General features: G+C 37.2%; 1 protein-coding gene across 2 annotated transcripts in view; it reads left to right on the top strand.

Annotated features, from left to right (window-relative positions):
* Positions 1-14,488, top strand: part of LOC108656373 (TWiK family of potassium channels protein 7) — a 36,749-nt gene extending 22,261 nt beyond the window's left edge. The window contains exons 2-8 of one of the 2 annotated variants that reach the window (XM_089263953.1): positions 9,584-9,745; positions 10,835-10,958; positions 12,221-12,370; positions 12,433-12,624; positions 12,687-12,802; positions 12,868-12,960; positions 13,048-14,488. In XM_089263953.1, the coding sequence (XP_089120079.1) occupies positions 9,584-9,745; positions 10,835-10,958; positions 12,221-12,370; positions 12,433-12,624; positions 12,687-12,802; positions 12,868-12,960; positions 13,048-13,206 (996 nt within the window). In that variant the 3' untranslated portion in view covers positions 13,207-14,488. Of the gene's footprint in view, positions 1-9,583; positions 9,746-10,834; positions 10,959-12,220; positions 12,371-12,432; positions 12,625-12,686; positions 12,803-12,867; positions 12,961-13,044 lie in introns of both variants that reach the window. The other variant, XM_089263951.1, reaches the window with a different exon arrangement.
* Positions 14,489-15,937: the final 1,449 nt, after the last annotated feature.

The following is a 15,937-nucleotide window of genomic DNA, read 5'->3' as shown; positions in this document are numbered from 1 at the left end:
TTGGATTTAGGGATATAATAGTTTTGGGGAGAATGTATGTAAAAGTCACTATAAAATATTCTGAATTAGGACGACAAATCGAGTCGTAAGACCATCCGGGTGATAGCGCTGAAAATATTGTACATATTTGCTACTGTATTACTGTATATAGCAATACGAGACCGTATTATCCTGACAAATCGATAAACTCATGTTTTTCTAAGATTCCGGGGATTTTCTAGTCGAGCAGTCTCGATTCGCGCATCCTTACTTGATGTTGATTCTCATTATTATTATTATGTTTCATTGAGTTTAGAGCCTGAACATCCGAATTTAGTACCCTAATAAGCTTAGATATTATATGTGAGATCCTAATTCATAAATCTCTCCAACGAGTATTACACCAAAGGCCAATACGCTGTTTCCACTTGGTGAGCATGCCAAAGAGCATCGCCGTCTGGACGCTTTGGCTGAATTTTGGGTGTTCAAGGCGAACATCTTTGCATATTTTGCAGTGCAAAATCGCACGATTCGCTAATTGTTAATAAATAAGACAAAGCACCACTTAGATTTAATGAGCTGGCAGCGATTTATGCATGGCAGCAACAAGAACCACAGCAAGCGGCAGCAGCAGCGGCAGAGCCAGCAGCAGCCATAATAATAAATTCATATCTAATTTGGTATCAAATCATAAGCTTATGAAATCATAAATTCAACAACGGCCAATGCAGGAACAACAAAGTTCAAGTACATGAAAATTTGTAGCCATATAATAAAAACGCCCCGCTGCTAGACGGGCGCACGACCCGACGCCTCGTGGAAAGCGCATCAATATGGCAAATGGAAAATCGGAGAATGGATAAATGGGGAAAATTGAAAATGAAAATGAAAATGCTTGTATTCTCTGTAAACAAAGCTGACTGACTAACAACAACAACAACAACAACAACAACACCAATATATGCACAGTCCTCACTCGAATGTAATTAACATTCAACTTCAAGTTTTATGACATTCACAATGCACAAAATGATCGACTAGATTATGCCCTGTACTTGAATTCAATGTTGTTCTAATATACCTTATTTAAGAGTCGATTTTTTTTATAGAATATGCTTCTTTCTTGCATAAGTCCAATTTGATAAAGCAAATCTTGTGTATCTTAAGGAATTCCCATAGAAGTATTGATTGAAGATTGTGCTCTAAGTGGGGGTATCCGACTATCAACTACTCTGTCTTGTCCAAAGACAGTAGTATAAGTCTAATGAAGTTTCTCATACTTCTATTTAAGTATAATATGTGAGTTTTACTCAAAACAAAACTGCGCAGCTAAAAGATACCCTGGATTTTAATACATTTCCATATAAAATAAAATTTATGGTGTATAATAATAGTCAAGTATACTCCAAATCTCTATGAATACAACATAAAGTCAAATTAGCTATGATAATATAATAATAATCAGAATTTCTTCTCTCTTCCCTCTTCTTGAATATTCAAAAATATTGTGGAAAATTTCAATGGATATAGATAATAAAATAAATAAATAATAAATAATTAAATAGAAATATATAAAAATATAATAGGTATATACACTATATAAATATCAATATCAGTAATAATAAAAAAAACTTCAAGTTCTTCAGTTTTACTCTTCTTGAATGCTCAAAAATATTAATAAGACAAAGTATCCATCGAATCTAGCTGATGATTGATACAAAATCATTAAATTCAATAAAAATAATTTTTATGAAGCAAAGGCAAGAGCTGTTCGCAACCAGCCGAGAAGGCTAAGGAATACACAAAAGTCAAAAGTAAAAGCCATGAACAAATATTTCTATAGGCATGATTAAAGCGAAGCCATTTCGTGGCGCCCTCCGGACGGAGCTAATAATTTTCGCATTTTCACCGCGCTTCCGTTTTGGCAGGCGACCCGATAAAGTTTCACTCGGCCAGGGACCGAGATCCAGACTCAGACCTACAGTGGGCCAAACGCCCCACCCCGGGCCCAAAAACTCATCTCCGTTTGCGACCAGCGAAGGTCGCGCTCTGTTATGTCTTGCGGCCAAGGCCCGCTCAACTATTGACGACGGCACTAGCTGGCCCAGAAGGTCAACAACACCCGGAACTAATTTGTAATAAACAACAAAAGTGCTCGAATCGCTAGTGCTCGACTAGCACATACCCTAAACGATTCATTAATTATAGATGATCTTTTTTTTTATAACATAATATGAAATTGTTTTCAAATTATTCTGGTATAATATTTTAGGGTAATATGAAATAGTTCATATTGAGAATATAAGAATATGCCTAATTCCATGTACGGCATTAATAAAATCTCTCACAAGCTCGTCGTATTGCTCCAAATATACATACATATGTTCCTCATAGGTTTCTATTCGTAGGGTATGATAGCCTTAAGTCAATATGATATTAAGAATATATGTACACCAACAATATCTACTTATATAACTTTATACGGATTTGTAGCTGCGAGGCAACTATTCGCTTCCCGTAGATTTAAATTTATGAAAATACACAAACGACTTTTGTGAATGCCCCGAAGTGAAAACAATATTAAGATGGGGTCTATGGTTACAGTTATTTTTTTTTAATATTTTTTTTTATGTGCCCCCGATTTGGCGTGACACGTATTTCAAATATTAAAATCTTGTGGCTTATTAAATATACACATAGGAATGTCATTATTCCATTTGAAAAGTTTGACTACGAATGTCCATCTACAATAGAAGCTATTCAACAAATCAATTTCCAAATTTCAACCCAAGCGCAGACACTGACAGAGCGTGTGCTTATGCATGCTTGCGTATGTGTGTGTGTGTGTGTGTGTGCTGTTTGTTGTGCATGCAGAAAAGAAGCGAAGCAAAATTTGGAATATTAGTTCTTCAAAGGGTTCATAGGGATGATATCGTTGTCGAGTCTGTATGTTTGCATGCGTGGATCTCAGAAGCTATAAGTGATGGAAACCTAAAATTCTTTTTGCTAGTTCCGTGTGTTGCACTCGCAGATCGAGTTTGTTTCGAAAAATCGAATGCTATTCCCGTTTTATTGTTAAAGCGCTTATTGAAAATCATTTACAAAATTACAATCTCTTACATATTTGGAGATAGAGTCGGCATCGAGAGAGTCTGCATCAATGAAGACAGCATCGACGGAATCAACATCGATGGAGGCAGCATTGATGGAATTAGCATCGATGGAAATAGCGGAACCAACGGATTTAAAGTCGATCAATTTCTAGCTCAGGACGAATTGAAGTATACAAATGATGTGTTAGATAAACTTCTTTGGGAATGTGGCTGGGAAGGGGAGATTCGTAAAAAGGAACAAGAGATCTTGGAAAAACGAGATGAAGAAATCGATGTACATGATCTGTACCGCGAGATCTTACCATTAGCAAACGAATCGGTACCCCAACGCGTGCACATGGAGCTGGAGGATCAATTGCGGAATATCTTGAGCTAGCGCTATGACCTTTAGAAATATTTGCTTAAGAGCAATACAGATCAAGGAGATGTAATAAATATGATAGCATATTGAACCAAATAAAAGTATGCATCATATGAATATGAATATGAGTTCCTTGCATGGGTTGGGGATTCGTCTAGTCGAGCAGTGTGAAGTGTAGAGCATTCTGACGGAATTTCTTAGAGTTCTTTAATGAAAGAACTTAATGTAGAATACTAAGAATAGTACTTCCTTAAAGAAGAATACTAAAAAGTTTAGCTTGTTGCATGGTACAATAGAATCCGGTTCTATATATCGTACGGTTATTGCGACGAAAATTTTGGTACCCAGACAAACTTATATCAGCAAACTTGTACCGTATGACGACGATCCCTTGAGCGCCTTTTTAACCGGACTCTACTGTATTTAATACATCTCATCATGGCATCAATTTACCCTGCGTTTTCCTATTGCCAAAACTCCCATGTTATTGCCCCAATATATCGTGATATATGTATATGCATTCATCTATATGAATTATGTTATTGGATGCATACATCAGTGGCTGCTAAATTGTGGTTCTTCCGCAATATGCAAACATCCCACACACACGCACACACATATATATACATGTATACATACATACATATACACACTCACAGAGATTTTGGGTGTTGCCCGCTTTGGGGCGCTTTGAGCTCGGCGGAAATGAATAATCGCATGCTAAATGGGCGGCACATCATTAGAAGAGTGAGAGCTGCGAAACCATTTACAGGATTCTATTTAGGTTTTTCCCAAATGAAGAAAAATTACGTTGCAGATAATTGTTGTTGTTGCTGTCGCTTATGATTAAAAACAAGCCATTCGGTTCATTTGGCCAAATGAAAATTAATAACAACACAATATGAAGTATACGCCCCGTCAGCTCGTCAGCATAAGTGAAACAGGTAGACGGGTGGCTAACTGTGTGTACCACGCCCCCTCCCCCCTCCCCCCTCCTTAGTTAAACATGCCAGTCGCCAGTCAACCCGCCCACCTGTTCGCTAAGCCACTAAGTAGCCGCAAATAGCCAGGTGCGAGCGCAGAGCACTTTGCTGTTGCTGGCAATTGTTGCGCATAGAGCAGCACTGCGTGCGGCTTGTGATTTATGTTGTGCAAATGGCCTGACACTTGCCCTGACAAGTGCTTTAAGTCCATTCAGAAAGACGAAGGACACTGCCGCTATTATGGACTGTCGACGTGTCCCTGCTTGGAGCTCATAAATTTGCCATTTGCTTCACCTCAACTGGGTATAATAAGTCTTGTTTGTCCAAAGTACAAGCATGCGAAGGCTTATATAGATGTGTATGTATGTTTATATATTTGTGTATGTCTATAATCTCTCACATATATGTATATTTATTTATATCCTGGAGACGTTCTCAAGCAACTTGCATAGCGACACTGATCCAAAGAGGACAAAAATACAATTATGAGCGCTCTATTGGGATGTGCACGGCCAGAAGATACTCTGCACCTCTGAGTCGTCATTGTGTTTCATACATATCGTGTAGCCAAAACTAATATACCACGATTTCCCATTTTCAATGGGTTCAGGGTATAAAAGATTATTAAATATTTAAGTGCCCATAGTAAACCCTCACTGCAGCCCATGCGTGTTGATGCCTCTCTTGTCTGTTGTTGAAAATAAGCCTTCGCTTATTATTATATCAATTCATCGAAGAGCTCAGGAAATTTCGTAGTCAAGTAATCTCAACTAGAGCTACGCTTAAAAAGAAATCATTGGACAAGCTATGGGCTATAAATGAATAGTTATCGATATTTTATCGATAGGCGTGCAACACATGCAGGTCCAACAAAAGTAAATCTCTGATAGGTCATCAAAAATATAATTCTCTTAAGGCTTCCAGCAGAATTTGTACCGAAATCCCTGTGAAACACAATCAGCACCGTCTCCAACACCCTTTGCACTACTTATAAAGTAACAAATACATGTCCAACTCGTCTATTGTACTTATTAAATTCGAATAGAATATACTCTGTGGAATTTATGCCTACGAATGTCGTTAATTTGTACTAAACTTTGCCAGTTAGTTTAATAATGACGGTGTAAGCTGGCGGACTCCAAGAAAATCTCCAGCATTTGCTCTACATTTTTTTCAAACTCATTCACATATTCCTTGTGCAGACTTTTTAAACTGAAATCTAATAGATCTAAAATAAAAACTGTATAAATTATACTTAAATTATACAGCTGGAAACATCTAAACTATATGAATGAATAACTTCAGTTCGACCTGTTTATATCACCTGATCAATAAGACATACATATACACATATACACACTTGGCAGAATTAATCACAGCTGCTGTCAACAACAGACTCACATTTTCAATGCACTGCAGGGTATAGAGAAAACAAATCTCGAATAACTATAATTTATGCGCAAGCACAGAAATAGCCTAGAACTCTGTGACAACAGAGAAATTGTTATAAATATTGCGCATACGCCGCATTGTGCGCAGCGAGTAGCTGAGGTACGGGCACCGGTCAGCAGCTCTAAAATTGATTTAACGCCTTGTCTACTGCGTGCTGCTCTCCATGCTCATGTCCATGCTTGTGTCCATGTCCTTCCTTGTCCATGACTGGCACTTGAGAAACTTATAGATCTGTGCGAATAACTTTTCGCAACTTGGACAAGTTGTCGCCGTCATTTGGGCGAGCGAACCGAAGCTAATTACGCAAATGTGTATCTCTGCAAGCGAAATGTGACACAATATTATCATAAGCCAGAAGGCAAGGACATCCGCAGCAACAGACAAGTTTAATTGCTAATGTCATGGCAGAAGAAAAAACTCGAAACTATACAATCTCTTCTCACTCTCTGAGCTGGAATGAAATTTTATTAATTTTCAGCTGACTTTCAAAGCTAGAAATTTGACCAGCTCTTAGGACATTTTAAATCGAGTAAATTACTTTTCTGCTTTTGCTTCTTATTTTGGCAACCATTTCGATTTCTATAAATTACTTTAAGCGCGCTCTATTAGAGGCTGCTCGACTATGAGATACCTTTTCGAGGAACTCATCTTCCAATAACTTACTGCATCTAATTTTTTAGCATACAGTTTCAAGGTTTTCAGATTAACCTTAAGCCTACGGATAAACTGACAGAAGTCGTGCAGATCAAGAATATATATACTTTATGGGGTCTGCCATGCCTTTTTCTGCCTTATAAAGCACTTTAACAATATTATTAGAGCTGTTGAGCCATATACTATATATACTTGTTAAGAACTGAAACCGATATCATCTATAAATTATTTACAGAATACTTTTTATGTACCCCACATATGTATATACAAATCTTTATTATTTCTTAGAACAAAAGCCATAATTTTATAAATAAAATTTGGAAGAAATAGTCTTTATAAATAATGTATATATAGACTAATTCCAGCAAACACCTTTGTTAATAATATTTCAAACGATTCGATAAAAAGCTTGGTTAGGGTTTACTCATAGAGCAGCTGTATTTCTGAACATATTTCATATGAAATGAAAAAAAAAAAACCAAAGTCGAAAATACGTGGAGTCTGCGAGTCTTCAAAGTGCGACTTGCATAATTTTGTTGTGCAGTGTTATTGACTTGAGAGAAAAAATGCAAAGATGCAGCTGCTGTCAAAGTGCCCGAAAGAGGGGATGGACAGTGGGTGGGGTGGTTTTGGGCTTTGGGGTGTGGGGTGTGGGTTTAGCACACTTAATATAAGTCGCGCGGCGCGAATAAGAGAAATTGCTGACACATTTCAATTGAATTTCAAATGCGAGCTAGTTTCTATACGTTTGTATGTATATGCGTGTGTGTGTGTATGTGTGGCAGACATATCGTAAATACATAAATACAACACATATGAATATTTGCTGTTGTTGTTTGTTTGTTTTTGCTGTTGTTGAAAGTTAAACACAAATCAATTTGTAAAACTATTTTTATAACAAGCAACAAGCAGAGCCCGCACTACATTTCAACAAATTTATTGCCAAGATGTGCGAAAAAAATTGAAAGCATATTTTTTTGTTTTATGCTTTGTTTTGGTTCTGTGTTTATTGTTGTTGTTCGCTTCTTGTTTGCTTTGTTTGTTTGGCAAATAAAGGTGAAAACCTCCATCAAATATTCATATTTTATGTTCGCGGCAATTACGAAAAATTTTCAAGTATTTACTTGAATTGTTAAAATCACTACATATACCCATATACCATATATTATATAGAGTATATATAGAGTACAATTTAAGCATTATTCCAGCTACACATAAACAGTTTTATTCATGTTAATTCGCTCAGCTGGCATTAAAATTAGATTCCCTCCACTCAAGAGAGTTAATGAACCCATTGCAAATGCCACTTACTTCACTTAATGATGCTCGCTTGCAACGCCAATCCCATCGCAAGTTGAATGACTTCTGCGAAATACCCTACAATCGTATTTCATATAACAATTTGAAAATATTTGCAGCAAAGTTTGATTGGATAACATTAAGATTTGTTTTAATTGATTCAGCCTAATAGCAAAATGTTAAAAGATTTGTTGAAGAAATACTCCATGACATTTATGTATCGAAATATAATGCTTTGAGAGCATCATTTTATACCCTGGTCACAAGGAGGCGGTTCAGACCCCATAAAGTATATATATTCTTGATAGGGTCTTCGAGCTGTGTCGATTTAGCCTTGTCATGCTATGTATCTCTTTGCCTGAGCGCGTCATTCTCGGCACTTATAAGAGCTAGTGATTTGAAATTTATGTTGAAGCTTCCTATATATTATGCGCAGATGGAGTATAATATAAAAAATTGATAACTTTTATCGTTTTCAAGTTTCCGAGGAAACATTAAACCCTTGTTTCTCATTTTCAATGACTTCAGAGTATATTTATATCTACAAAATTATATCTATATACATATATATACATATATATATATATATATATATATATATATATATATATATATATATATATATATATATATATATATAGAGTATGAGTGTATGTGTTATTCTTCTTGTGTATGCAGAAAAAACAGAAGGAAAATATATACTTATTGGAATACCAATTTTTCGAAAGGTTCAAAGAATCTCGTAGTCGAACAGTCTCCACTAAAGCACTCTCGCTTTATGGTAACAGAGTTATTTTATATATTATAAGAGGAGAAAAGATATTGGAAAAGAAATATTCCTAGCTGATGGGAATTTTTGATTAATTGCATTGCTTTCTGAAGTGACAGTCAGTGTAGCATAGATCACTGTACCTCAATCTTGAGTGTGGCTCAGATCGTAATAGGGTTTCTTCCATGTAAAATGCCCTTCACAATAAACAAAATGTATTTGCTTCAAATTGGGATACAAAAACTATATACAAAACTTATATACTATCCATATTTTCCATAGCTCACGCTATTACGTACCTTCTCTATAGATGGACCACAAATTGTATACCGTTTTTATGGTCTCATCGAGTCTGTCTAATCTGAGAGTGTATATGTTTCGTAGTCTTGGAAATTACTGCAAATCATCTCATCTCATTGATGCATCGTCAGATCTACAATTTGTAACATGCCAAATTTCTGAAAGGCGTATACTAAATTTCTTCTTATTAGTTGTGCTTGTAAGAGATCTACTTTCTTATGAATGGTGCCGATCATCAGACTAAACATTCGAAAATATAAGGGGAGAAGACAATTTCGATCTGTTGAGAGCTCATTGCGCCTATTAAATGGTTACAGGGTATAATTACAACAGCAGCAGCAACAGCAACAGCAAAGAGAGCGTCGAGTGGAATCGCTGTGTGCACAGTGCCTTGGCCATCAATCAAATGCCAATAAATTGCACATAGCTGGCTTAGCACACAGTCATAGCCCTGGTGATGCCATCAAAGCCCCCGCCCCCCCAACTTCTGTAGACCCGCCCCTTTTCCATGGCCTGCATGCCCGTCAGGGCCGCCAGGGCGCTCATCTCGGTGGCCGTCTGTCCCCGGTCCGGCGGTGCCAGCCATTTATTATGCGGCGCACTTTAATTAAATGCTAATGCAGCGTAGACTTTCAATTCGCAATAGTACCCATTTTTCACATTGTTGACGCAGATCTTTCGCCATCTGGAGCGGCCCGCGGAGGTGGCGCGCCTCACCCAGCTGAAGGACGTGGTCAAGACGCAGCGGGAGCGCTTCATGAGCACCATATTGAACAACACCGAAGTGAACAATCTCAATGAGCTGCTCTCCTTTGAGCTGGCCAAATATGAAGCGGTAAGTGGAAAAACAATGGAAAAACAATATGCAAAATGTGTTGCATACTTTTTGGCATAACTTAGCGATGCATCGCAATTTATGTATTATTATTATTATTATTGTTATTATTATTGTTGTTATTATTATTATTATTAAAATTATTATTATTATTGTTATTATTAAAAAAATAAGATTCTTATTATTTAATAGTTTCTTAATAGCGAAAATATTGTGAAGCTGAGGTATTATTATATAGTATAATTATAAAAATTAATTGTGAAAGCAACTTTCCCTCAGACTATAATAAGCGATATACTTTTTATACTCATTTACGAAAATTAAATGAGTTTGCTCGTTTCTTCATATGAAAGACTCGAACTTTGGAACAGACATACATAGGCCCTTATACAATATCAATGTGGCAAATTATAGACATCTCAGTAATTAATTATAGTGTTAGAGAATTACGATTTGGCAGCTATATTTGTGTTGGCGAATATATTTACAGCTATGGGGGGCGTGGCAAATCGATTAAAACTATATGCTCTACAGTTTTAGAGTCAGAAACTCAACGACTTCAACGACTAAATAACACGTTCCATTGCTGTCTGGAATGATGATGAAGCGTAGTATGCTTAGAATATGAGATTATCGAAGGGATAGTCTTTCTTGTCATGGTAGTGCTAGTATTATAGTATAGTATATAGTATAGCATATAGTATATGCTATACTATATTATAGTATAGTATAGTATAGTATAGTATAGTATATAGTATAGTATAGTATAGTATATAGTTTAGAATAGTATAGTATAGTATATAGTATAGAATAGTATAGTTAATATATGTAAGCAGTAAAGACACATTTATATCTACGACACACTTGACGTCAGACATTCGTGGAGAGGCACTTACGGCAATTCTTTGTTTCTTTTCCATTTTAAGGTTTTTTTTTGAAATTACAGCAATACAATAAAAAAATTAGCTATTTCTAACTATTTTCATTTTACTTTAATGAGGCAGCTCCTAAACGATATAGATATCTATTAAAACAAAGCCATAAATACATCATTAATCGGTTTACTGTAAATGTCTCTTCTCTCAATAGGCCGTACAACAGGCGGCCGAGGGCGGGCTGCTTATCGTAGCCGATAAAGACTTTCCAGAGCCCTATGAGCGCTGGAGCATACTGCAAGCTGTGTTCTTCTCATCAACTGTGTTAACCACTATAGGTAAGTGAGCAACTAGGCGGTAGTGCGTGACTGGAAGATGCCCTGCCTTAGGCAACGTTCTATATATGAATTTTAGGTATCAATGAATGTTTTAATGAATCAAATTATGTAAAATCGAAATTAGATCTAAGTAGAATCCAAAATGTAAACTACACTTAGACTATATACTTATTTATATCAAAGATTAATATGCCATAAATTGTTATCTGTAAGATTTGTAGTCCCCAAATTGTATAGACCAAGAAACATAGTCGATTTTTATCGATACTATGAAGACGGCAAAAATTATCGTAGAAATAAATTTTTAACCTATACTTTGGGATAAATGAAAAGACTATATGTATACGATTGCGTTATCAATACATAATAATATTTAGATCCATGAATCACATTGTTGTAGGGATAACAAAATCTATGATTATGTATATATCACTTTTAATTTATTAGCCAACCATTGCAATGCAATGAATTGACACGTAATGTCCTCGTTTAGTCAGTTAATTTCAAGGTATATATCACTCCTCCTTAAAATCAAGTAAGCAATTCATGAATCGTTATAGAATCTAGGGTATTTAGCAGTGGTAATACCTCTAAAAGTATAGTAAACATGTGTACACTATCAATTTATCCACTCAATTTCAATGTATATGCAATATGGTTAAACAATATAATAACTCTTAGTTTTATAAAGATGACTGTATGAATTTAAAATTGTCTAGTTTAAACTATAGACATTATATAATTGTAACTCAACATTATCATTCAATTAATTCAAATATTATTTTAATTAAAATCAACTATATCGTGGAAGGAATGAGGGGCAGAGGGTGTGGCTGGGCTGTGGCACCTTCGCAAGCAACTCTGATGACTTTATTGGTTTTTTCTATGTTTTTTTTTTTTTTTCATTTTAATTAATTCTGGTGTATATCATCATTAATTTATTGTAAAAAATATATTTTTTTGTTTTATACAGTTATGGATATCAAAATGATATATAGAGTTTTTATTTATTTTTTTTTTACAGAAACATTTTCCAGTACAAATATTTGAATAGTTTTTTAAGTGTACAAAGGTTTTCCTATTAGCTGCATATTTTATATGATTACAATAATAATCCACTTTTATATAGCTGTGAATATAACAATGAAATAAGGAGTTTTAGTAGAAATGTCAAATCTTCCCTATTCCATCTTCCAGTAGAATAATTTAATCGCTCACTCTTTATTTCCTCATCTCTCTCTCTCTCTCCCTCTCTCTTACAGGCTATGGCAATATAGTGCCCGTGACGACGAGCGGTCGTGTCTTTTGCATTTGTTTCGCCCTCATCGGCATACCCTTCACGCTGACCGTCATCGCCGACTGGGGTCGACTCTTTGCCAGCGCTGTGTCCGTCTTTGGCAAGCACATGCCAAGTAAGTGCAGTCCCTCCCAGTATATCGATGACCATGACGCTAGCGATTATTATCGATTGCAGCGAAACCAAAGTTCACAAACTTCATCGGAAAGACCTGGTTCTATGCCATTCTGGCCGTTGGATTTCTGGGCGTTTATCTGGCAGCTGGCGCCGGGCTCTTGCTGCTCTGGGAGGATGACTGGACGTTCTTTGATGGCTTCTACTTTTGCTTCATAACAATGACAACGATCGGATTTGGCGATCTGGTGCCCAGTACGTTAGTCGCAATCAATGCATTTTCACAGCTAATCGAACTCTCTATCTCTCTCTCTCAGAGAAACCCAACTATATGCTGCTGTGCACCCTTTATATACTGATTGGACTGGCGCTCACCTCGACCATTATTGAGCTGGTGCGTCGCCAGTACGCGACCAGCTGGGCCAAGCTGCAGGTAAGTGTGCACCTCCTGCTCTCCCTCCCCCACAACTGGCACTCAGGCCCCACCTTGCCTTTCAGGAGCTATCGGGTCCAATGGCGGAGACACTGCGTCGCCTGGGCGAAACGGCGGGCACGGGCCTGGACTACACCACTCTGCAAAAAGTTTTAACTGTAAGTGAAGTGAGCAGCTACAGCTACAGCTACTGCTAATGCGCACTCGGACGGTGCTGAATAATAAATGATATAATGTGCCAGCAGGTCTCCATGCCCAAGTGGAATAGCAACAAGAAGAGCGAGCACAATTCGGACATTGCCGCACTGGAGGCCATCACGAATGCCATACTGAAGGAGGTGAAGGAGGCGCAGAACAGCAAGCCGAAGGTGCTGCAAATCGTCATCTACGAGTCGTCCGTCTAAGCGCATTATCAACATCGATAGCACCTAGTACTGTAGCATACTTTTAGACCTAGGCACATCACAACCCAACAAATATCATATGTTAGAGAGGGAGAGAAAGAAAGAGAGAGAGAGAGAGATCATTGTATTTAGTTAGGCTTTGCATAATGTCTCTATATAGTTGTTGTTATGCTTCCATTTACTGTTCATGTATCTGTGTGTGTGAGTGAGTGTGTGTGTGAGTGTGAGTGAGTGTGCGACTGTGTGCGTGTGTTTAGTTGTATCTCTATCAATGGGCTGCTATCAGTGAGCTCTGTGCCCCTGTGGTCCAGTGATGTCCAGCCAACGACTTCCATAAGCTAATTTCTAAATCTAATTAATTGTAAATGTCTGGGCAATAGTATTGCTCATACGTACTGTGGTCACATCTATAAACGAGGGCCGATCAATAAGCAGTTACCATAATGTCAAGCGAAACTTCCGAGGGTAGCTTAAAAGAGACATCTTTGTTTCCCTAGAGAGTTGTAAAAATTCGCAAATTTCCCAGTTGAATTGAGTTTATAGACGAACTGGGTACTTAAGGAATACAGTTCTATCTTCTTAATCTAAATATGCTGAGCGTTATTTGCTTGATTTTACAAGTAAAACTTCGTACTACCAGAGCTGCCCTAATCTTGGTCGCTCCACCTCGAGCCCTCAATATGTAGCCCTTACATATGCTCATAGCTGGACACTGCCATCTGTGTTTGTGTGTCAAGGTCCTATTGCGATTGCTGCTCAAGTTTTCACATTATCGATAAAAATCGATAGTTTCACAGGGTTCCTTAAGCTTAATTCAAAGACGATAAAGAAGTAAAGCACAATACATTACATGCATTTAGTTCATTTTCGATAGTTTATAGATAATTTTCCCTAATATTGGACACTATTTCAGTACGTTCTGTTTTCTAGCCACACAAGTCCAACTAAATTACTTCTACGTGATTTCATATGAATTTCAACTAGTTCATATAACATGTGAGTTTTTTATTTAAAGGGAATTATTGCTTCACATCTGAACTGCAAGCATAGGGTCCTCAGAATAGAGCACTTTCTAGTCTCGGCAAATGACAACTTATTGATCGCGCCTCGCTTTTACTTATTATGGCAAAAAGTGATGGAATATCTATATATAGATATATACATAAATATAAATAATTTTTTTTTTTTTTGTTTAGCTTTAGGTAACAAGTACTAAAAATAATCATGCATAAATGTCCAAATCAAAATAAACAAAATAAAAAAGACTTAAACTAAGCGCAAATCAACTCTGAGCAACTGCAGCTGAAACTGAGACTGAGACAGAGACGGAGAGAGTTACTGAGACAGGGACAGAGAGAGAGACTGAAACTGAGACTGAAACTGCCTTTGAATGAAGCTTTTGGGAAATGGGTAGCCGAGCTTTTACTATGCTCATTCGGGCGGCTGAAATGAGCATATTGGTTTTGTGTCTTGCTGTACGGCCGTCTGTCTGTTGGTCAGTAAGTCTTGTGCTGCTGTCTGTAAGCCATTTCGTTGCTATTGAAGCTAGAGAGATGGAAATTAAAAAAATATATACTCGAATTATGAATGATTAAGACTTTCCCGATGCAATATTAATATTGTAAATACGGAAATATTCGAATGATGAACTATCAAGATATTAACGTTTCAGTTAAGGAAATCCGGATAATAATCATGCAAGTACGATTATTCAGAAACCATAGCAGATGCAGTTGGAATATATACTCGAGTTGAAAAACGTAATTCAAAAAGGTAAGGCGGATATATACATCTATATATAAATTAGGCATGTGGAAAATAAGGTAAAACTGTATTTCTCACCATTTTGAAGCTAGAAAATGTTCATAATTTAGCGACTTTTCTATCGATTTGCACTAAGAAAATGGTATATATATGGGTATATACACATAAGTTAAGACTAACGACAATCTAAAGAGGCTGGAGAGTGCAGTCAGATATTCAAGGAGAGAACCCAATCAGTAGAACTGATTTTGGCCAGTTTATATTGGGACTAGAGAGAGTTTAGATCTTTAGTTACTAAATTATATAAAATATATCATTTCATTGAACACAAAGTTGTTCATATTCACAAGCGTCCCCAATCTCTAGTGCTCTAGTGTGGGAGAGCTTAACATATATATGTACAGTAGAATCCGGTTATAGCGACTACGCTATAGTGTCTGTAAGGTTAAAGCGTCTTCCGGCTGTAGCGACGGTTCCTTGAGCGTCGTTATAACTGGATTCTACTGTATATACATACTGCATTGTATTTATATACCATATATATACCATATACTGTACTTCCACAGCAGCTGTGAATGGGTATTCGGCAGTCGGTGAGGCTCGACTGCGGCGCTTTTACTTGTGTGCGAGTGAGACGGGGCGATGCGCGCCACAATTTGAATGAATGAAATTGATAAAGACTGCACGTCCGGCTGCCTGGCTGTCGATCGGCGCCAGTTGGTCACTCAGTCAGTTCGGCAATGCGTCAATGCGGTTCGCCAATTCGCCAATGCGCCAATGCGCCCGCCGCTTGCCACATTGTTGGCTATAAAAGTCGGGCGCACTGCCGGCGGCGGCTAGTCACCAGCCACTAGTCACAGCGCGGAGCGTGGAGCGTGCAACGTCGGGCGAGCGTTTCCCATTCCATTTCATTTCTACATTTTTTTTTTTTTAACTCTGCATACGAATTTTGTTTCGCCTTGCTTTG

This window comes from Drosophila navojoa, chromosome X (assembly GCF_054131105.1).
Source record: "Drosophila navojoa isolate 15081-1374.11 chromosome X, UAZ_NAV_1.0, whole genome shotgun sequence".
Classification (NCBI taxonomy): domain Eukaryota; kingdom Metazoa; phylum Arthropoda; class Insecta; order Diptera; family Drosophilidae; genus Drosophila; species Drosophila navojoa.
This window is presented reverse-complemented; position numbering and strand designations above follow the sequence as displayed.